The 23,223-nt window shown below is 31.1% G+C and overlaps 1 protein-coding gene across 1 annotated transcript in view; it reads left to right on the forward strand.

Moving 5' to 3' along the window:
* The first annotated feature begins 673 nt into the window (after positions 1-673).
* Positions 674-23,223, forward strand: part of LOC129219908 (26S proteasome non-ATPase regulatory subunit 1-like) — a 55,563-nt gene continuing 33,013 nt past the window's right edge. Inside the window, exons 1-8 of the mRNA XM_054854222.1 lie at positions 674-765; positions 7,778-7,895; positions 12,119-12,182; positions 12,973-13,078; positions 13,250-13,449; positions 20,917-21,060; positions 21,167-21,235; positions 21,834-21,988. Coding sequence (XP_054710197.1) covers positions 747-765; positions 7,778-7,895; positions 12,119-12,182; positions 12,973-13,078; positions 13,250-13,449; positions 20,917-21,060; positions 21,167-21,235; positions 21,834-21,988 — 875 coding nt within the window. The 5' untranslated portion in view covers positions 674-746. The remainder of the gene's footprint in view (positions 766-7,777; positions 7,896-12,118; positions 12,183-12,972; positions 13,079-13,249; positions 13,450-20,916; positions 21,061-21,166; positions 21,236-21,833; positions 21,989-23,223) is intronic.

The following is a 23,223-nucleotide window of genomic DNA, read 5'->3' on the forward strand; positions in this document are numbered from 1 at the left end:
ATCTAGCGACCAACCATACAAGTGGTCAAAAACTTCTGACACTTTTTTTTTTTGTTTTGTTTTACAGAAGTAAAAAATGAAAATTTGCCTCTGTTTTGATCCAGTTAAAAAATATATTCAAACCGTTTCCCAAATTAGAGCAATTTTCGGGGAGGAGGTTAAAGCGAGGGGGCAAAATACAATGTTAAAAAAATTGTTTATGCGTTCTTTACGCTTATTTCATGAAAGATTTATTTTGAAAACTGTAAAAAGTAAATAAAAAAGAAGAAAAAGATCATCTGGGTGTTCTCTTTTTCACTCAACTAGCAATTTCAATATTGTTATCTGCTTTCATTCAACAGATCTGAAAAATTGTTATATTTGTAAGGGTATTAGCCACTAGATGGCAGCATGAATGATGGAAACGTAAATGACGTCACAGATAAAGTCTGCGGCTGAATTTAACATCAACGCTTGTTATAAATAAGTTGCCAAAGAGACCAGTCAATAGTAACGTTATAAAAACAAAATCTCTTAAAAACAGATGAAATAAAGAAACCTAATAGCTTTTGCTAAAAGCAATGAAAAATAGAAATTGATTTGATTTTTACTTTTTAATATTATGTTTCCTCTCTTCCTTGCAGAACTCTAAAAATAATATACATATTTTATCATTCATATGGCAACAGAGGTTTCTTTCCAAAAATCGCAAGTCAAGTCTCAAATTCTGTTTTGGTGTATTGTGATTTGCACATTATAATAACAAAATGAATATAACTTCTGCCGGTATGATCATAAATCTTTATATTCTCACAAAGCGATGTAATATTGTTCTTGATGATTTCCTCCCATTTTAATGCATGCCAAATTCTTGCTTTATTGGTTAAATTCTGTGAAGTTGTTAAGGTTTAATGGTGACTCTTCTGACATATTTAAAACTGATTGAATTGTTGTTGATTATTTTGAATTACATATACCTGAATTGTATGGGCATGAAGTTGATTAGTAATTACTTAAAAATTATCTGTTCAAATATAATTATCATTCGGAAAAAATTCTGCTCGAGTTCAAGCTACAAGGCAATGACATATTTTCTGGGTATTTCAGGGTGCAAACGCATTTAATTTACTCCACTTAAAGACAAAGTATTTAAATTTTACCCTGCAGGCAATGGAGTAGTTTAATTTTCTCAACCAAGCTTTGTGAAGTTTAACCAGAGCAGATGTATTATGCAAGTTTCATTTCAAAGGTGAACTTTACAATGTAATTTGTAAAAGCATCCCGTACAAACATAAAAGGTCACTCTGCGGGAACTGATATTACATTTTGGCTTAGTGTTGGGGGGGGGGGGGATTATTTTAAAATTCATAAGTGGTTAGTCAAACAGACCTTGAATTTTTTTGCAAAAAACTTTAGTTTATTATTTCCTGCCCATTCTCTCATTCTAAAGTAATGACAAAGTATTTAGACCTTTTAATTTTCAAAAATTCATTTTTGAAACTTTGTGATGTGTCTTTTATGACTATTTTCTTTTAAGTGTATATTTAAAAACAGGCCTGTCATTTCGACAATCAAGGGGGGGGGGGGGGGCAATTGATTAAAAATGTATTGAATTCATATACCCTTTGCAGCCATGATTGTCAGGCTCATCATCTCGAATTTTTCCAGAGTGGGAGGCAAAGCATTATTTTAAAAAAAAAAAAAAAAATGTTAAGATCGGTGTGGCAGAATACTCATAAAAAATACTCTTAGCAGCAAAGTTTTTGTGAGATCTTGGGCTATTTCACTGTGAATGTTACATTCAGACATTTTTTTAGGATTTGGCCAACCTAGGATTAGTCTAAGCACACACTTCTTTCAACTTGAAGATTTTCTGAGTTCACCATCACTTAAAGTTAAAAACAGTCTGCTACTGTTAGTCCATAAGCTTATAATCCTGTAAAAGTATATTTTTATATTTCTTGGGAATAATTATTGAAAGAAAAATAAAGGATTATTTACAAAATTTAAGAAAATACATCAAATATGTATTTTATATTAAAAAGTTCATAATCATTATTTGAAATAGTGTTTTAATTTCTTTTGAAATGGCTTTGAAATATTCTGTTCCATTTAGGAAATGTTTTTATAATCATTCACAATAATTTCATCACACCAAAACTTTGTACAAAATTGTACTTAAATCAAATGTTGGTATTTTTCTCATTCATTTGCAATAATTAGATTTTAAAGAAGTTTCATGGGTGGTTGCATTTGCTGTGGTGCTATTTTAAGTAGGACCATTGAGAGCCAAATGGGCCCTGCTTAACCTTGTCAGTTTTGGTTCTCCAAACCCCTCTCCACCCCTAAAACTTGCCGATTTCTTTTTTTTACTCCGATTTGGGGCCAGACCCCCCTCAAGGAATGGGCCCCTAGTTTCCAGCTTGGCTGACGTAGCCTCTCCTTGACCCTGGCATTAAGCATAGTAAAATAAAAATATAAAGTACTAGCAGTACCCGCACAGTGCTGTCCGTTCTAAAAATGTAATGGAAGTTTGTTGAATAAAAAAAATTGACGCCCCCTCCCCCTCTGATGTGAAATAATCAATTTTCTTTGTATAAAATGCATACACACCTTTTCAAAAAAGAAAAAAAAAATATATTAAAGTTTCTTTGGAATTCAAAATTTTTTGTCAAATCATTAAATTAAATTTACAGTTGCTTTAAAACTCTATTTAGTGAGTGAAGCAGTTTTTACTGCAATTTAAAATATTTCGCCAAATAAACAAAAATAGAAATCAGATAATATCTTTCAAATGTAAAAATAGTTCAGCAACTCTATTGTTTATCGCCAAACTTGCACAGCAACCACGCTATCATAATCCATCCGTCTAACGAAAAAAAACATCCAGTGGAGCATTCAAAAATTTACGGCAGAGAAAAAGAAAAAAATGTCATACATTTCACTCGGATGAAAACAAATTGAAAGTATCTTTTCTTTCAAAACAATGAATTACATTTATGGTTGCTTTAAAACAATAATCCTACACTGAACTGCTCAGCGCCAGCGATCACGCTACCGGAACCCAGCCCTTTTGCGAGTGAAACGGATGTTTTTCTTTGGCAATAATAAATGTTTCACCAAACAAACAAAAAAGTATAAAATCACATTAACAGTAGCTTTCAAATCTTTATATATTAAGAGCTGCATTGCCCGGTTTACCTTAAGAATAAAAATTGTGTCAAGTGACATATTTTCAAAAATCAGGCTTAAATAAAAGAAAAATAAAAACACCATGCAAAATTACCCATCCAAACAATGATGAGATATGAAAATACTTTTAAGAAATTAAAATGCGAAAGATGGATTTTAAAAGCATAACCATAGAAACACGAAATAAAATAAGTTTAAGAAATTAAATGCAAAATAAGGAAAGAAACAGTGGATTCAAAAAGCGTAACCGTGGAAACGCGAAAATAAAATGGTTGACAACCTGAATCAAAATGACATTTTCCGAACTTTATTTAAAAACGCTTGTAACTTTTTTTCCTTTGAAGATAGAAGCTAAGTTTTTCGACCATAAATCAAGAGAGATCTGGAGTGAAAAATGTCGCTTTTTCCAATGGTGTCAAAAAGAAAACTCTGGAACAATTCCTTCACTTTTTATTGATAGATTTAATGAAGAAAGTAGTAACTAAATTTCAGCAAAGCTTAAAAAAGTTTGAGCTAAAAACGCAAATTACTCCCGCCGTAATTAAGTTAGAGCATTAAAACAAATTGTTTAGAGCGTGGAAAATTCTACCCTTTTCAAAGATATATAATATTAACATGTGCAAGCAATTTTTCACTCCCATATTCAGGAATTTATGTGAAATTTGGGCCTGAATTAAAATAAAAAAAGAACTATTTATCAAATTTTTTCGAATTATAGCCTATGTCACTCAGTAAGAGAGCACCTTTCATAGTGAAGGAATTTTTCAAATAAGTGCATTGGTTCTGGAGATTACCTCGAACATATAAACACACAAAAATCCACCCTCTCTCTTTATAATATTAGTATAGATCTGCTCACACAACTCAAAACTCTGCAAGTATTCTTTTAAATTATACAGTGAGTAGGTAAAATTTTCAGTAATGCAAAGCTTATTGTGCTTTCAATCATGTATCCATGAAAGCAAGAGATTAATTTCATTAATTTATCTACAGATTTTCAAGATAACCATTGTTTTATATTGATATTATTTTAAAAAATTTGAGCAGAGTACATATTTGTAGCAAATGTATCGGCACGTGCATGTGCTTCTACATTATCCAACTAAGGCGTTAAGTAGGTATTTTTTTTTTTGACGGGTAGAATTTTAGAAACTTCATTGTGTGTATTAAAAATAGGAAAACATATACTTTTCTGAAAGATTAAGTTCTACAATTGTGGAGGAACAGTCACAAGTGACAATATCAAGGACGTATACAAAGGAGGGGCGATAGGGGCAAATGCCCCTCCCTTGAGAGACCTTACACTGATAAATTTTCGAGACTAAAGTCCTAAAACAAAAGTGTAAGCCAGCTTTGATGATGTTAATGGGGTTCAAATCCCCCCCCCCCTGGGAAACTTATCGGTTTTGAAGTTTCAAAAAGGTATTTTTAGATCATCTTTAGTGGTGTTAGTAGCAGATGTTTGGAGGCCATCTTCCGCTCACTTTACAAAACTAAAAAGTCTTATAAAGATGCAACGTAGATTCAGACATTGCATGTAGTAAGATAAATACCTTTGTACTGAACAGTAAAGTAAGAAAAAACGTCAAAAAGCACAAATTGACGATTACAACAGACGTGTTTCGGTGTTACAGGGAACGCCTTTTCAGTACAAAAAGTTATGAGCTCATAGATGAAAAGACATCCGACAGAAGCCAAGAGCAGATAAGCATGTAGCTTAAAAGATAAAAATAGCGGATTAGCCAAACACCAATGAGAAAATTATAAACTAATATGGAACCAATAGGAATACAAGCAAAGACTAAGAGCTTTCTCTGAGGTATACAGTAAACCCAGAAAGAAAGAATTCAATTGGACAAAGATTAAGCCAAAGCTTTAAAAAAAAACAGAAAATGTCAATACCGGTGAACCACAAGAAAGGAAAAGCTGAATGGAAGAAAAACACCAGGAAATAAAATAAACAGAAAAAAAAATATTCGAAAAAAGGAAAAGATAAATAGAAAAAAAGGGGAGGGGGGAATGTCAACCAAGACAAAAAAGGTAAAAATAAACGAAGTAAATTAGATAAAAATGAATGGGGAGAAAAAGAGAAGTATGCAAAATAGGAAAAAATGGATGGGGAAAGAGCAGTATTAAAGACATGGGAGCTAAATGTTGGAAAAATATGGAACTGCTTTAAGATCATTAAGTTAGAACTGTTCCTCAAAATATGGAAAGATTCCCAATAGTCAAGATCTGATGTATTGGAGCATTTTTGGATAATCTGAAAAGAGTTAAAATCAAAAGAGTGATTCGAATCCCAACAATTTTGAGCAATACTAGACTTATTTAATTGTTGTTTTTTCACATAATTTTGATGCTCTTTCAAGCAAATTTTTAAGGCACGCCGAGTCTGTCCAATATAGGCAAGTTTACTACTACAATCAATTTTATAAATTCCTCAACAGTTAAGAGGGTGAATAGGATCTTTAAGAGAAGAGAATGAAAGTTTATTAATAGGAGAGAACCACCTGGAATTGGAAACGTTTTAGAATATTAGCAACCTGATAGTTTACTGATAAAAAGAATGGCAAAACAACCAAATTCTTTCTGATGAAGGTTCGATTAAGAACATTAGTTTGGGATTTATTTGAAAGTTTTTATAAATAGAATCAATCAAAGTTGGCGGATAGTCTCTATCAATTGCCACAGCTTTAATATAGTTAAGTTCCACTGTTTTAGAATATTAGCAACCTGATAGTTTACTGATAAAAAGAATGGCAAAACAACCAAATTCTTTCTGATGAAGGTTCGATTAAGAACATTAGTTTGGGATTTATTTGAAAGTTTTTATAAATAGAATCAATCAAAGTTGGCGGATAGTCTCTATCAATTGCCACAGCTTTAATATAGTTAAGTTCCACTTTAAGAAGTTCCGATGAGGAACAAATATTAATTGCGTGATAAACAAAAGAATTGAAAGCAGAATGTTTATTGTGAACTAACTTGTATTTTCTTCATTTTGCCACACCTACTCAAACGCAATTCAATTGCTCCCGAGTTAGTTTCTATCACTCTTAAAAACTTTATTATCAAATTTATCAGAGTTTATCTTAATTTGTTGAACGTATTTGAAAACAGATCTTTAGTCAGGTGATAGAATAGAGAAATAGGAGAATTCTAATTATTGTAAAACACTATTGCCCAACATACAGCCTGCAAAACTAATCCATGCAACCCACTGCTACGTTCAATGTCAGGAATCAAGAACTATGCTCTGGAATTACTGAACCTATTTATATACATTTAAAAATGTGCAAATAAGTAAACAAGTTCATTTGAAGCATAAGATTTATTCACTACTAAATGTCTTTTTTTTTTTTTGAATAAATGTCTGGTTTAGAAACAGGAATTTACTAAAGAATGTTGCTTTACTTTAAAGAACCGAAATACTGTCAAGTTTTGTGGATTATTAAATGAACTGTTGACACTAAAAGGTATTTTTTGAAGGAAATTTATTGGAACTTAGTTATTGACGCATTCAACCTTTCTAAAACGCCATTTCAGAATATTTCTTTCAACAGAAAAAGAAAGGAATAGATTCAGGGACATCTTTGGCTAAATTTCTAAATTTTAGTTGTTTAAAATAAGAATGATGTGGCTGCCCCTTTCCCCCCATGCAGATGTAAATCAGATACGCAGTAAGAAGTAAGGTAAAAAACAACAACCGCCCCCTCCTTGAAAAATTTCTGGATCCGCCAGTGGGCAATATACGCACGCAATGTTACAAGGGACATTGCTTGAAATGCAGTTGTGGTGGATTTCCCCTTGTCTCATGGAACGCCTTAAATATTATTTGTGGTTGTATGAAAATTGCTAATTTTTTCTAATAGAAAGATTTTTGTATTGTGCAACAACTTTAGGCTTAGATAAATACAGTGAACTCCCAATTATCCAATGAATAGGGTGTCACAGTAACCGCTAATAAGCGAAAACCGCGGTTAATCTGAATAATAGTTAAAAAATGATACTACTTTATACAATAGCTAAAAAATATGAATAACACTCACACATACATTTAAATTTTTGTTAAAAACATTACTACATTCCATCTACTAACATTGAATGCAAAAAATATATATATGTAAAAGCTAATAAGCGAAAACCGCGGTTAATCTGAATAATAGTTAAAAAACGATGCTACTGTGTACAATAGTTAAAAAATATGAATAACACTCACACATACATTTAAATTTTTGTTAAAAACATTACTACATTCCATCTACTAACATTGAATGCAAAAAATATATATAGGTAAAAGATAAAAAGGAACAATAACACAATCATAAGTTTAAAAAATATTTAATGATCATTAAAAAAAATAGTGAAAAAAGATCCCTGGATAATCTGAGCAGCGGATAAACCGACCGCCGATAACCGGGAGTTTACTGTAATACAAGAATATTTTTTTAATGCAATATTTTGTTTTTCTTTCAAACTTTGTAGTGTCACTTTTAATTTGATCATAAGAAAATGATGGTTCTAAAACTTCTATCCTCATGTCTACGTTTACATGGAACAACTGTAATTATTTAATTTTATAATTTAACCCACAATGTTTTTTTAGGAGGGATTCTCTCTCTATTGGATGAAAATCAAGCTGAAGTTCATGATTTTGCGTTGAAAAAATTAAACAGCATTGTTGATGTCTTTTGGCCTGAAATTTCAGAGGCTATACAGAAAATGTAAGTTACTAGCAAAAAGAAAGTTGTTGAATTTCTGAAAAATGCCGTTCTTGTAAAAAAATATGTAATGGTATTCTTAAAAAATAATTTAATAATGGTTTTAAAATAAAATAAAACTGTTTTTAAAAATACTTTAGCAAGTTCAGTATCATAAGTTTAAAATGTAAAGCCCTGATTCGAGTTCAAAAAGATTCCTTAATTGGTTAATGTATCTTGACCTTTTAAGAAAATATTCTATAAGTATCCCATATAAATGCTCTTTTCTTCTTTCTTATTATTATTTTGGTTGGTATTTTCATCAAATATGTATTTTTTAACTTTTTTATTTATTTAAATTAAAACTTAAAAAAGATTGATTCACTAAGAAAATTATTCTTACCTCTGTGAAAATTGATGTAGGGGAACCAACATCCCATATTGCACAAACTCGTAACTTAAAATTATTAAGCACATTTTTGGGTTTCAAGGGACCCCTTGATAAATGACTTCATGTTGTGAGCTTCTGGATAAAACTTCCATCAAAATGTTCTCCTCTCAATTCTTTTGAAGACATTCCTTGTAGCTCCAAGCAGAGTATCGTACATGCAATTCTTCAACTTCAAAATTTCAGAAATATGCTTTTATGGTTAACCCATGCATTTATAAGAAAAATACAGAAATTTAACTAAAAGCCCATGCTTGTAAAAATAACTGTATTTTTTTTCAGCAAGCCTTATTGGACACTGTTTAGGAATTAATATGTAATTGTAATGTAGAAAACTAGTTGCAGATATTTAGAGATTGCCACTCAATTGAGATTGACATTTCAGAAATGCTGCAAAGTAGCATAAACTTACTTTTTGGTATGCTAATGCAATCTTTTCGCATCTTGTACAAGAATGAATTTTTTTCCATTTCAACAAAAGTTCTCTTAAAGTTCTGTTAAAAAGTAAATAAATTAAATTTACTTATATTTTCATGAAAATTTTAGTTTGAAAATGCAAAGATCATTCAATATAATTAAAGACAATTTGGTGTGGGGAAAAGACTGTTGGGTAGTGCTATTGAGAAGAGATAAAATGGTGGGAAGAAGACTTTTATTTGTGAAGCATTTCTTTCGCTAGTTTCAAGCAAAACATGTCAACCATTCATGGTTGTTGAGTCACGTGACTTGAGGTCTTTGGGTCACCTTTTGCTAAGCCAATGATTGGATTTGCTCCCTCTATTTGTTAATTCCTGCTCTAAGTGCAGTAAAAGTTTGATATATTTGGAATCTTTAGTATGCTTTACTGGGATGAGTTCTAATCAGCTGATTGATCAGCATTGTTCTTTTTGTAACTTCAAAATGAAGTTAAACAGTGTTTGGTCTACTTGAAATTTCCACATTGGTTGAACAACGGTATGAGTGTTGCTTAGTAATTAAAACCTTTAAGCCTAAGCCAGTGAATTATTTTGTTATTTACACTCCTCTTTATTCTACTTTCATGGCATTCACCGGAAAAGCATTCTATTAAGAGTACAAATGTAACACTTAAATTTCTGTTTCATTCATAAATTGAATATTCTAGATTTAAAAAAATGCATAAAAGTAAAAATTAGTAAAAGTTCAGTTACGCTAACAGTAAATTTTAGCAAATGAGTGCCAACTTGACGTTTATCCAAGTTTAATTTACAAGTCTTTCAATTAAAACATAGTTTTTGTTTCAAATTACTATACTCCTTATTATGGCTGGGTGATGCAAGAATTTCTACGTAGTGATGCATCGCCAACCTTACATCTCGATGTAGCAATGCATCACAATATTTTTTTAAACTTGTATATATTTTGTAAAATTTACAGCAAAGGAAAAAAATTGTATATCATGCCAAACACAAATTAACTTATTCCTGCACCAGAAAGAAATTATTTATTTTATAAAGCAGTACTTCAAGCACAAGTTAGTGAGAAATATTGAAGAAAAGTTTTGAAATTACATGAGCTTGTTTTTTCAATGAAAAAAGTGTTTGTAAATGGATGCAAAATCATGCATTTCACTCAAAAGTTCACATATTCTTTCATTAAAAAAAGGTTCTGACGAGCTATACTAATTCTCCAGCATATTGCATCATGAGTAGTATAATAGCCCAAGTTTTGCTAAGAATACTAATAATACAAAGCTAATAAATTAGCAAAGTGTGATGCCTAAGTAGAGCAGCCGAGCTATCAATTAGAAATTAATTTTCTCTTGAGTTAATCATTTTAAACTGAGTGATGAAAAAGTCCTATTATAAACAACAAGTTTATTAATGATTAACAATTGTATAAATTAAAATCAATGAAAAAGTTATTAACTCAAATCATATTCAAAATTAAGCTTCAGCTAAAACTATATCTAAAGTCAGTCTTATTTCTGTTTACTTATCCCAATTTACTATTACCAGAGATCGAGTCAAAAAATATTTCATGATCTGGATTCCTAGATACTTGATACTAAAATTTAATTCAAGATACTCAACGAATACTAATTTCGGATAATGCTTGAAGATTCAATCAGATCCTATCTCGCGACGATAAAAAAACTTAAGTCTCAATACATTCTGATAAATATGAATGGGGAACTCGATGGCTTAATAATGCCAGAGAGTCAAAAACCCCTACTGCAATCTACCAGTAAGCAAACTAAAAACCAGAAGCTAGAAAGAGAAAAAGATCCAACGGCTGAATCCTATAAGCACAGCTATCCCTGATTAGCCTAATGTCGTCATATGTCCGCCACGTGCGGAAAGAGACGTGTGCAAAATCATTCGAAAACTTTGTAGAACACTGTGGAACATCATGACGTCATCTTATCTTTCTATGCCGGATGAAGGCGAGAGAAGAAATTCACGATCTGTTTTGATTCTTCACCGATCTGTTTTAATTCTTCACCTGAAGTGATAGTGACCGCAAAAGTTGCTTAACAAAGCGATGAATTCGTTAGTTTATCATTACACGGCAAACATTCATAGTAAGTTTACGTTTAAATGACTTTAGTTGTTTGTAAATTTTGAGATACATATAATAAATTACTGATAATATACTTAGGATAATTTTAGTGTTTATCATGTTCCTTATAAACAGTAGGTCCACACTGAGTGATAGTCAAAAAAGATTCCATAGTTTATAAAAAATATAAAAACTTCTGCAATTATATTTAATCAAACAAATTTAACAAAAATAAAGCACCCAATACTACAGGGGGAGGGGTGAAGTTACATATGGCGTCTAGGGCAAATTCGCATAAAATGGACTCAGTTTATATTTGTCTTCTAAACTGTTGTTACACCACAAAAATAGAAATAACTTGTTTCTTAAAATTGTATGAATTTCATATTTACATAAAACATTTAAAGATTTTTAAATTAATTTCATTTATTTGGGGTGGGGGGGGGGGATTGATGACATTTTGAGTTACCGACCCGTATAACACCTGTGCTAGGAACTCCACTACTTGTAACACCAAAATACATGTCTTCATTTTTTGTTGCTATTTTGCTCTAATTTTTTTTCCTGATAAGTGACAATGTGTTAAACTTGCTAGTTCATCAATCTTTCGTCAATAACTAAAAATATAACGCTCATTTGGAAAAAGAGTGCCACAATACGAAATTTTTAATTTTCTGTTTTTTTTTTTTTTTTTCGCTTAAAGGCTTACCTTTAAGAAGAAGATAACTTCCTTTGAAGGACGTTATCTTCTTTGGAAAATAATGACGTTTTTGTTCGAATATTTACCACTGGAGAGCACAGCAAACTTACTTTTCTTAATGCAAATTGCCTGAAGAGTTCAACTTCAAACACTTCTCCTGCAAAATTTCATTTCTTCTTATTGTGGCACCCTTCTTCCAAATGAGTGATATGTGCATTTCTTACATATTTTTGAGAAATGAAAGTTTAACTCTTGGGACTTTCAATGTTAAGCCAGATTAAATTGACACACTGCTAATTTAACATTAGTGTGAAAAAATTAGTGACGGCATCAACTCAGAACCGGTGTCTGTATATTGGAGCAGTATCGATGCATCACTTTAGAGAAAAATTCTAAACCGGTTTAACAATGTGGGATGCACGTCGATTTTTGGCACAGCCCTACTTCTTTTCTTGTACTTATGCACATATAGTCATTAATTCAACTTAATTTCACTTGCACTCCTTTGTAGACATGTTTTGTAAAATGTTTTGTTAGTTAAAATTTTCCAATTTTGTGAGGAATTTTTATGTATTACAGAGAAGTCTTGTATGAAAATGAAGTTTTTATCAGTCGACAGCTTGCTGCTCTTGTTGCATCTAAGGTTTGTATGCTTCATTTTTTTACAAAATCATAATGGTTATTATAACTTCGTAATATTAGTCTAGCTTTGATGTAGCCGTGTGTTGGACTGGTTTGGCTTTTTGTATTGCCTATATAGACTTGTTGTTGGTGTTGTCTTGTTTCAAATGCCTGTTGTCTTTTGGCAGCATCCAGAAAAGTTTCCAAAAGCATTTTTATCACCTGTATTTATTAACTGTTAGGCTTTACAATTACTCCTGCATCATACGTCCCTAATCGTGAAGTAGTTGCAGGACCTGCCACTACTATTTCTGAATATATAGAGAATGAAACTGTGCCAATTGTGTCCATAATATCACATTTCTTAAGAGATGTTTTCAGCTTAGTAAGAATGCCTTTTGATGAGAAAAAAAAAGAAGCTTTTTCTTTTAAAAAGTTTACAAACTTATCTACTAATACCATGCTTGCATTGTAAATAAGTATGCTTCAACATTCTTTGGGAATTAAGTAAAATTTTTCATTTTGATTTAACTTTTGATCATTTTTTGTTGTTAATGCTTTTAGTAGTAAGTACTTACTTATATAGTATGTGGTGAAGCATAAAGAATTGAGGGAAACTTTTTTTAGTGCATTTTTTAAAAATATCCTAGTTAAGGTAAATTTATAAACTTTTATTATATATAAATTAGTTAAAATTATCAACATGATTATCTGATTAAATTTTGCCTCCATTACCCTTAAGCTGCAAATAAGTTTACCAAAAAATATTTTTGTTAAAAAAAGCCACATATTTAACTTATTATATTTTTTAGGTGTACTATCATCTGGGATCTTTTGAAGATTCCCTAACGTATGCCTTGGGAGCTGGAGATTTGTTTGATGTCAATCAGTCATCTGAATATGTAGAAACAATAATTTGTAAGTTTGGAAATTTGATGAAACCAATACTTTTAAGTTCTGTATTAGCTGCCAATTCTTGTTTTTATATTCTCCTCAAAATGATTTGGTGTAGTGTACTTTTTCCCCATTTTTGTTTTATGAGCATGTACTAATCTTTCAATTTTTTTTCATTTTCTTTAATTTCTTTAGCAAAATGCATTGACCATTACACAAAGCTGCGTGTTCATAATGCTGAAAGCTCAGAGCAGAAAATGATTGATTCTCGTCTTGAAGCTATTGTTAATCGAATGTTTCAGCGATGTTTCCAAGATGGACAATACAGGCAAGCTGTTGGCATTGCATTGGAAACAAGAAGAATGGATATTTTTGAGACTGCTATAATGCAATCCGTAAGTACATTTTATCCTTTTTCAAAATAGAAATTTATTTCCTATGAAGGTTTCTTTCAGTTTCCCTCTGGCAGGATTATAACAATTTGGTGTAAAAAATTTTAACTCCTGAAGATTCATAGTAAAACTTGTATCCTGAAAAAAAAAAAAAAATCTTTGGTAAATGGTTGACAGGGAATGGAGAGTCATCCTTCAGGACACCACCCACACTCTTATTGACTCTGTACCGAGACGTTTTTCTTCGTGCATCACCGTTCTCAGTGATCCTACCTCCTACTGAGTCGACTCCGTTCTCGTTCAGTAATCTAAATATCAGTACGAAATGAAGATAACTTATTGTTCCTTCCTGTATCTGTCTTTTTGCCAAATTTCGTCCCTTTTTACCTCTTCAAGAACATTAATATGAATAACCTGCGAATACTTAAATCACCATTAATATCCATCTGTAATGAATAGTCAAGCTATGTCTTTAACACTATATTTCTGTACGTAATGAACCGTTGGTCTGTTAAAAATTGTTTATAAGTATAGGACTGTGTTTTTTGAAAATAAATTAAAGCAGTGGTTTTCTAAGTATTAATATTTTTTTAATTCAGTATCTATCAAAGTATAATCTTATTCAAACTTCGTTTTATTTAAATTTGTCATGACATGATGTGAAAAAATACATTTAATTGCAGCCTAAATCCTTTGATCCAGTGTCCATCTCATTTGTAGTTGAGGATATTTTTTTCTGAAGACATAATTCTTTACAAATTTAACTGTCAAAACTAAATCTAATTCAGCACAAACAGCAGTCATTATGTCACTGCTAAATTAAAAAAAATCCTTTTAAAGTAGCATGAAAATTAATTTTAAGATTTTCTTAAAGTTGTGTATGAAAATATTTATTTTCTGCATTGTTTTTATTTGCTTCAAATATACAGAGCGTTTATAAAGTTATGTACTGATAAAGAAAATTCATTTTAAAAAACTGTTTTAAGATATATGAATATGTTTTTAAACCTTTGATCCTTATCTTAAGTTTTTTGCCCATTGGTCCAATAATAACTCAAGGTATGAAGGTGGTTTTGACCTCAATAGCTGAAAATGTTGTCTATGAGAGAAAAAAACTCCTAGGGACGCCGCAAGGGGGTTTTGGGTATCAATAACTGAACTTTTGGTTTTAATCCACATTACCATTTCTATTACGACAGTTTTTTCCAATATAAGGGCTGATATAACCAATACCCTCCAGTAGGTAAATTTAAACTGCCGGTGTCTAGTGTGAAATGAAATCATTTTAATTCTTCTCAGAAATACAAAAAGTGGATATGTCGAAGTGTATTAACATTGTGAAAAAAACTAAATGGAATAAGGATAAAAATTTAAATGCACATTTGGAAAGTAAGCACCACTTTAAGAAAAACCAGTATAAAAACATCCAAGCAGATTTTATTTTTATGTGAAAGAGTGTACCCTAGGGTGGTTCAAAAATACATGCAAAAAAAAAAAGTTTCTCCTAGATACCAGGACACCCCTCAATATTTTTAGACTAGTGGATAGTAATATACTGGAAGAATTTTAGCTTCCTATTTCAACTGAAAGAGGGTGCTCAACTCCTCCCCCAATCTTCATTAGTATGGGGAGGAGCGCAGGATTCGAAAATATCAAAAATATCCAATATTTTGATATATATCGGATATTTTGATATATATCCGATACTTTCAATCAGCCCAAATTCAAGTCTTCAAAGTAAATGCATCTTCAAAACACTTTTTAGCCTACTTTCCCAGTAAAAGTCAGAGAAAGAAGAAAAAAGCATGAAAGAAGGCTTAATGCATCTGAAAAACAAAAAAAATTCAAAAATAAATAAAATAGTTAGATAAATATTGAAAAATTAAAAATTGGAAAGTAGGGTATTGAGATGGGGGAAAAATGTCTGTCGATCTGTCTGTCCCCCCTAATAACTTTTGAATGAATAGTCCGATTCGAACAAATTTTTTTTTGTTAGAAAGATCTCGGCAAGGACATCTGATTCCCATAATTTATTTTTTGATTTGAGCAATTTTTCGTTCAATTTTTAACAGTTCAAAAACACTTAACATTAGCGCCTATGGGGAAATTCAAATCAAAAATAAATCTTGAACTTAGAGGCGAAGTGGCTCCAAACAAACTTTGTAGGGAAAAGCTTTTGATGAAAAACATGTATCGAAAATATCTTTTTGATTTGAACAAGTTTACGTTCAATTTTGAACAGTTCAAATCTCTTAACACTAGCGCCTGAGGGGAAACTAAAAGTCAATTTAGATTCCGAACTTAAAGGCGGATTTACTTCAAACAAACTATGTTGGAAATAGCTCTTGACGACATACTCCCGACTCCGACAATTTTGGCGCTCCTGACTCTGACTCCTGTGCCCGAAAATTACTCGGACTCCGACTTCCCGACTTTGTAGCTTTGGCAAAAATTTATGCAGGGAGGAAAAATGGCTGACTCCGACTCTTGGATATTCGACTCTGACTCCGACTCCTGTATCAAATAATAAGTCCTACTCCGTCTCTGCAAATATTGGCAGACTTGCGGACTTTTTGAGGAAATCACCGATTTCAACTCGGAGTCTTTGAATTTAAAACTTTCGGCTCTCGGATCTAACTCTTTTGTCCCAAAATCAGATGGACTCTCACTCCACGGCCATGGTTTTTACTGTGAAATAATTGTTTTAAATATGTTTTGATTTTATTTTCAAGCTAAAGTTTTAATTTATGTATTCAGTTTTTGGCGGAGAAATTCGGAGTCCTTTATGTTTCTACATAAAGATATGCACAGACAATTTTTTTTTTTTTGTTTTTGACAATGAAAATTATTTCTTTAAGTTGACATTTTATGGTTTTTATTTATTTTTGAAAGTACATTAATTCATTCTTAAAAATTGTTTTGGCAACAGGGGAAAAACAAACTTTTTTTTTTTTTTGATATGATTATTTTAATGAGCTTTTAATTTGAATTCCTTTTTTTTTTCCTTTTTGAAAGCGGTTGAATATTTTTTTTGATGGAAAAAATGTGTTTAGCTGCTTTGTTTAAAAAGTGTTGCTATTTTATTTGTTCTTTTATTTATTTTTTACATATCTACTTCTTTAGATGAGTGAGGCATACTTCATTTCTCGAAATCAGCTTAAAATATTAAAAAAATATGTTTGAAATAATTCACGATTTTAGCTAATTTTGAGAATACTGATCAGATACTAGAAAGTCGATATTGGTATACGGGAAGTAGGCTCGTTTAGTTCTAGACAGAACTTCTTGTTATTTTCTTATATTGTTATTACAATATATAGACCTAAAATTAAGTTTTCTTTTATTATTTATATCTAACATTCCATTTGACATTTTAATCAATTTTAATGGAATTAATTTAACATAAGCTGTTTTACTCATTTTTCTTCTGTTAGCTAGTTATGCACAGTTATAATATGATTGAGAAATAAAAGAAAAATGTACTAGTTGGTGCACAGTCATAGGACATTTTATTTTTTCTGACCAACGTTTAATGTAAAATTAAGCACTTTTAATCGGAATTAAAATTGTTACGTTACTTTTAATTTTATGAATATAAAATAAAAAAGGAATACTATATTACTTTGTTATCTTAATGATGTATTAATACATCTTAAAAATATAGTACATAACTTTTTGATTATTTAAAAAAATAAATGAACAATATTACTATGATTAATATAATTTTTATATTGAAAATACCGTGGTTGAAAAAATAAATACAGTCTTCCCTCGCTACTTCACGCTTCGACTTCGCGGCTTCACTACATCGCGTTTTTTTCTAGTTTTTATTTTTTCAAATATAGTAATTAACCTTTTTTATTCGCTCATGTAAACTTTTTACTTCAAAAGAATAACAAAGTATGTCTTTTAAATAAGGTGAGCTCTTTTGTGCGGCTGTAGTTGTACTAGTTGAGGGAGCGGAGGTATGAAATCTGCGAAGAAAGTGAAGGGAATCGCTATCTCATTTTAAACGTTAAGCACTAACTGAAAAGTATAAATTGCTATATTATTACTAGGAGATAAATACATCTGTAGATGGTGTTCAACAATATACTAGCTTTTAAAATTGTATACGTAATCCCTTTAATGAGGATGAATGTTGAGGAAAAACGGGGGCACATACGGTCACTAACTGACAATTAATTCATCATCAAACAAGTTGAGCCTTTTTCATAGATTAGTAGTAGTGTGTAAGAACTACAAGTGTGTGTGTAGTTTATTTCCCAATAATTAACAACGTGATATCTTTTTGGTTTAGGGTATTATTTTGGGCAATATATGGAATACTACAAATTTAATGGTGGCTAAGGGGGCTGTTATGTCTAGGGTGCTCTAGCTTAAAAACCTATTTAAATAGTCATAAGTTTTATGTGCTCTAATAAGGAAGATATTCGGTTTATAAATACAGAACCCTACTTTGCGGAAATTCAGTTATCGCGGTAAAGTCTGGAACGAATTAACCACGATAAACGAGGGTTGACTATCAAAAATATCAGAATATCATGATGTTTTCAAAATAAATATCGGATATATAACATGATACTAGCAGTACCAGCACAGCGATGCCAGTGCTATAAATTTAATGAAAGTCCGTTAAATAAAAAGAATTGACGCCTCCTTCCCCTCTGATGTGGAATGATAATTTTTCTTTGTATAAAATGCGTACACACCTTTTCAAAAAAAAAAAAAAAAAACTATTTAAGTTTTTTTGTAATTTAATACTTTTTGTCAAATCTTTAAATTAGATTTACAGTTGCTTTAAAATTCTATTTTGCGAGTGAAGTGGTTGTTACTGCAATTTAAAATATTTTGCCAGATAAACAAAAAAAGATATCAAATAATATCTTTCAAATGTAAGAATAATTCCGCAGCTCTATTGTTTATCCCCAAACTTGCCCAGCAACCACGCTATCATAATACATCCATCTAACAAAAAAAAAAAAACATCCCGTAGAACATTCAAGAATCATCGTCAGAAAAAAAAAAGAAAATGTCGTACATTTCACTTGGACAAAAACAAATAAAAAGTTTCTTTTCTTTCAAAACAAATCGCCAAAGCAATGAATTACACTAACAGTTGCCTTAAAACAATAATCCTAGACTGAACTGCTCAGCGCCTAACGTGCCAAGCGACCACGTTTCCAGAACCCAGCAATTTTGCGAGTGAAGCGGATGTTTTTTCTTTGGCAATAATAAATGTTTCGCCAAACAAACAAAAAGGTATAAAATCACATTAACAGTAGCTTCCAAATCTTTATATATTAAGAGCTGCTTTGCCCGGTCTACCTTGAGAACAAGAATTGTGTCAAGTGACATATATTCAACAAATAGTTAAAAGAATAACTTAATAACTAACTTAAATAAGAGAAAAAAAAAACACCATGCAAAATTACCCTTCCAAATGACGACAGATATTAAAATACTTTAAGAAATTAAAAAGCGAAAGATGGATTTTAAAAGCGTAACCATGGAAACATGAAATAAAATAAGTTTAAAAAATCAGGTGCAAAATAAGGAAATAAACAATGGATTCAAAAAGCGTAATCATGGAAACGCGAAAATAAAATGGTTGACAACCTGAATCAAAATGACATATTTCGAAATTGATTTAAAATTGCTTGTAACTTTTTTTCCTTTGAAGATAGAAGCTAATTTTTTCGAACAAAGGTTGAGAGAGCTCTGGAGTAAAAAATGTCACTTTTTCCAATGCTGTCAAAAAGAAAACTGGGACAATTCCTTCACTTTTTATTGACAGATTTAATGAAGAAAATAGTGCCTAAATTTCAGCTAAGCCTAAAAAAGTTCGAGCTAAAAACGCAAATTACTCCTGCCGTAATTAAGTTAGAGCATTGAAATAAATTGTTTAGAATGCGGAAAATTCTACCCTTTTCAACGATATATAATAATAATATGTGCAAGTAATTTTTCACCCCTTTAATAGCCAATAATAGGCAATTACTTGAAATTTGGACCTAAATTTGAATAAAAAAAGAACTATTTATCGGATTTTTTCGAATTATAGCCTATGTTACTCAGTAAGAAAGCACCTTTCATATGGTGAAAGAATTTTTCAAATAGGTGCAGTGGTTCTGGAGATTACCTCGAACATATAAACACAAAAACGCGTCCTCTCTCTTTATAATATTAGTAAAGATATATCGACTGAAATAAATCAGCAAACCCTTGGGAGGGGGGGGGGGTGAAAAAACAATGTTACATTTTATAATATACACGAGTCATATGCATATACATTGCATTAAAATAATTGTTTACAAAAAAAAAACAGCTGGGAACATAAGATGCTTCTATGCTATGGCCAATGTTAAATTGAAGGGTCATTGAGCACCGTCTTAAAATTTTAGTAAGAAGCTAAAACTTTTACTGCATAATACTATTAGTAAGTCTAAAAGAAATAGGGGATGCCCTGGACTGTGATGATAAATCCTGAATGAGAAACTGTGTATATTTATAAAAGCAACAGAATAAGAAAAAAGCCTAACAGATAACTATTGTATACAGTAGACCCTCGTTTTATGCGGTTTCGATTATATGCGATCTAAGATTTGACACCTTTATTTTATTTTACAAGGATGAGCTTCGGTTTTATGCGGATGTGGCATTGCAAACAGATAAAATTTTCCCTTCTTTCAAAATCCAAACTCCTAAAGATTGCAGATTATGCGTAATCAACTGCATTTTGACATGCTAATAATCGAGCTTGGGCCACAGGAGACATTTTATGCGATTGGTTCCAGAGCTCTTTCCAGAAGTTAAGTTATTAAACTCACATAGTTCAGAACTCATTGGGAGAAGAGCTTTTAGGGGTGACAAAGAAGACCAAAACCAAGGAGGATACCAACGTCGGTGACGCGCAAACAAAAATGTTCACATTGAAAATTTTGAGCCATTCCAAGACAATAGAAATGATCTTTCTGATTTGTTAGTGAAGGAAGATTCTATCATGGAAATGATGCAAGTGATCATGGATGCATTAATGCTCTGCAAAGAATTACAGAGAAAAATTCTTAATGACTGCCAAAAGACTATCATAGCCAGCTCCTCTTGATAAACTGAACAAGAAATTAATTTGTTTTCTTTGTGTATGTTGTGCGTAAAAGTCGATATTAGTATACACTTTAAACTTATTATACAATTAGTCATCACTAGAATGAAGTATTTTGTTATCTACGGAACCAAGCCCCTATTTTAACACTAGTATTAGGTCCCCCGACGGTTTCGATTAACGCGGCATTTCCGTGGAACGTAACCCCACGTAAAACGAGGATCTACTGTATTTTGCTTTATAAGTTTCAAGTTTCTTGAATATTGAAATATTATTAACAATATAAAGTCATAGGTATTTTTGCTTTATGTGTTAGGTTCGTAATCAGTACATTGTTAATTAATGTGCCATTTAATTTTTTATAGGATGATGTGATTGGAATGCTGTCATATAGTTTTAAAGTCACAATGTCTTTGATCCAAAATAGAATGTACCGAAATCAAGTATTGATGACATTGGTAAAACTGTATAAAAATCTAGAAACCCCAGACTATGTAAATATGTGTCAAGTAAGTAGTATATTTCTTCGTTATTAAAAAAAAATTTTTTTTTTCTTTTTGAATTGTTGTAGTCAAGGCTTAATTTTGAGGTTTGATCCTTTTCCTTTCTTTCTAGTGTTTGATCTTTATTGATGATGCTCAAGCAGTTGCTGATATTTTAGAAAAATTATGTAAAGGAAATGAGGTACTTTTTTCTAATAAAAAGAAAAGCTATATTTGTTTATATGAAATATGAGCCTGTTAACATCAGTTCCCATGAGTATGAATTGTTTGGGCTGTTTTATTGCCTCAATGTGTAGAGTTAATGTTTTTACCTAGCCTTTTAAAATGTTTTTATCTTTCAAAATATTTTTTATCGTAAATCTAATAAGGGTTTGCTCTTCTTTCTTTTGAAATAGAAGTTTTTATTTTCAAGAGTTCTAGATTTAATATGAATCTTATACTGTTTAATTTCCATATTGTAATTAACCCATAACTCATATGAGGGGGAAAAAAGGGAAGTATATTGTAAATATAGAACATTTTGCTTTTAAAGTGTACCACTGATTTTATAACCCAGTGATTTTTTTTAAAAGTAGCAGTTAGTGTATTGTATAAAATTTCAGCCATATTTCTTATTAATTGTGATTAATAATCTAGTTAATTAATCTAGATCTATCATTAAGCCTGTTATTGCAAAACTGAGTGATTCAGTTTAAAAATAATTTTTCCCAACTGTATTTTTTTTTAAAGTTTTTTGTTTGAAATGTATTTTTAACTGTTTTGTACCTATGTATTTTCAGGAACTTTCTTTAATGGCTTTCCAAATTGCTTTTGATTTGTATGAAAGTGCAACACAGCAGTTCCTTGGACGTGTATTACAAGCTTTGAAAGTCACAGCTCCAATTCCCTCCAATTTAATTTCAATACTACCAAAAACAGACGAAAAACCTGAAGAGTAGGTTTTTTTTAGTCATTGAACATTTTTTTAGTCATTCGTTTTATAATGTTTTCTTTTTCTTGGGTTCAGCTAATTATTTGTGACATTACATTTTAAATCAAGTAGGACAATCATTTTATTGATTGTATTCTATCCCAACTGCTTATGCGGTGCTCGCAGTGAGTTCCCTTTTCCTGTTGGTCTTTTAAATATCTTATCCTTAAAAGCTTTTCTTTTTACCAGCCCTGTTCTATTTTCCTCTATTTCATTTAAAAAGTTAGTTTTAGTTTATAGTGTGCTCTTTCATTCTCTTAGTCATTTCGCCTGTTATTGTGTTGCTTTTTGATTTTCATATGAGTATCCAATTGACTCTTATGAGTTTAAAAATTTTGGAAATGACATGGAAAAAAAAAAGTTAATTTTCAAGTGCTTGAAAACGTTGAAAGATATCTTTAGTCCTTGAACTTTGTGATTTATTTTGATCAGGTGAATTAAAAAAAACTTGTCAAAAAATTAAAATCATCTATTTTTCGTGGGTTACTCCAATTTTATTTGTCTGCTCTGAAATTATCCATTTCTTTTCTTTTTTTTTCCAGAAAAATCCGAATATTTTGGGAAATCTTTAAAACAATTTTGCTGCAAACTTAGTGCATTGAAGGAATGGAATTAGTTAAGAATTCCACTTATCACAGTTAATAACTCATTTAATAAAATCTGATTTTTGTAAGCTTACCAACAACTAGCTTGTGGTTTCTAAAAAAATGCATGCAGTGTTTGAGGCTTCTCAAATATTGCATGCTGACCCCACAATTGGGGGGGGGGGGGGAGTGACACCACAAATTACCGCCCCGGGTGTCGCCCGTGCTAGGTATTACACTATATATATTAGGCGGTGCTTAATGTGATCACTTAAAGACAAATACAGTTTGATAACAATAACCGAAAAGAACTCGGGACACACAAAATGATTTTTTCAATTACGAAGTATTTATTTTTACACCTGCAAATTAAAATTACAATGACTCAACTAAACATAGTTATAAATTTAGTTGTTCTACAGCATTTCTTTGATTCATCATAGTTGAATTGTCAAAGCGCTTTAAAATGTCAATTGTTATCTTAACAGTTAAATCACTGCCCTTTTTCTTGATGGCTAAAATGTTTGACTGTTTAGAACTAAAATGTTTGATTGTTTTGAGTGTAACTGGACAGAGAGAAAAATTCTTCTGCTTTTCTGATATGAAGGGGACTTG

Source organism: Uloborus diversus, chromosome 4 (assembly GCF_026930045.1).
Source record: "Uloborus diversus isolate 005 chromosome 4, Udiv.v.3.1, whole genome shotgun sequence".
NCBI classification, from domain to species: Eukaryota; Metazoa; Arthropoda; class Arachnida; order Araneae; family Uloboridae; genus Uloborus; species Uloborus diversus.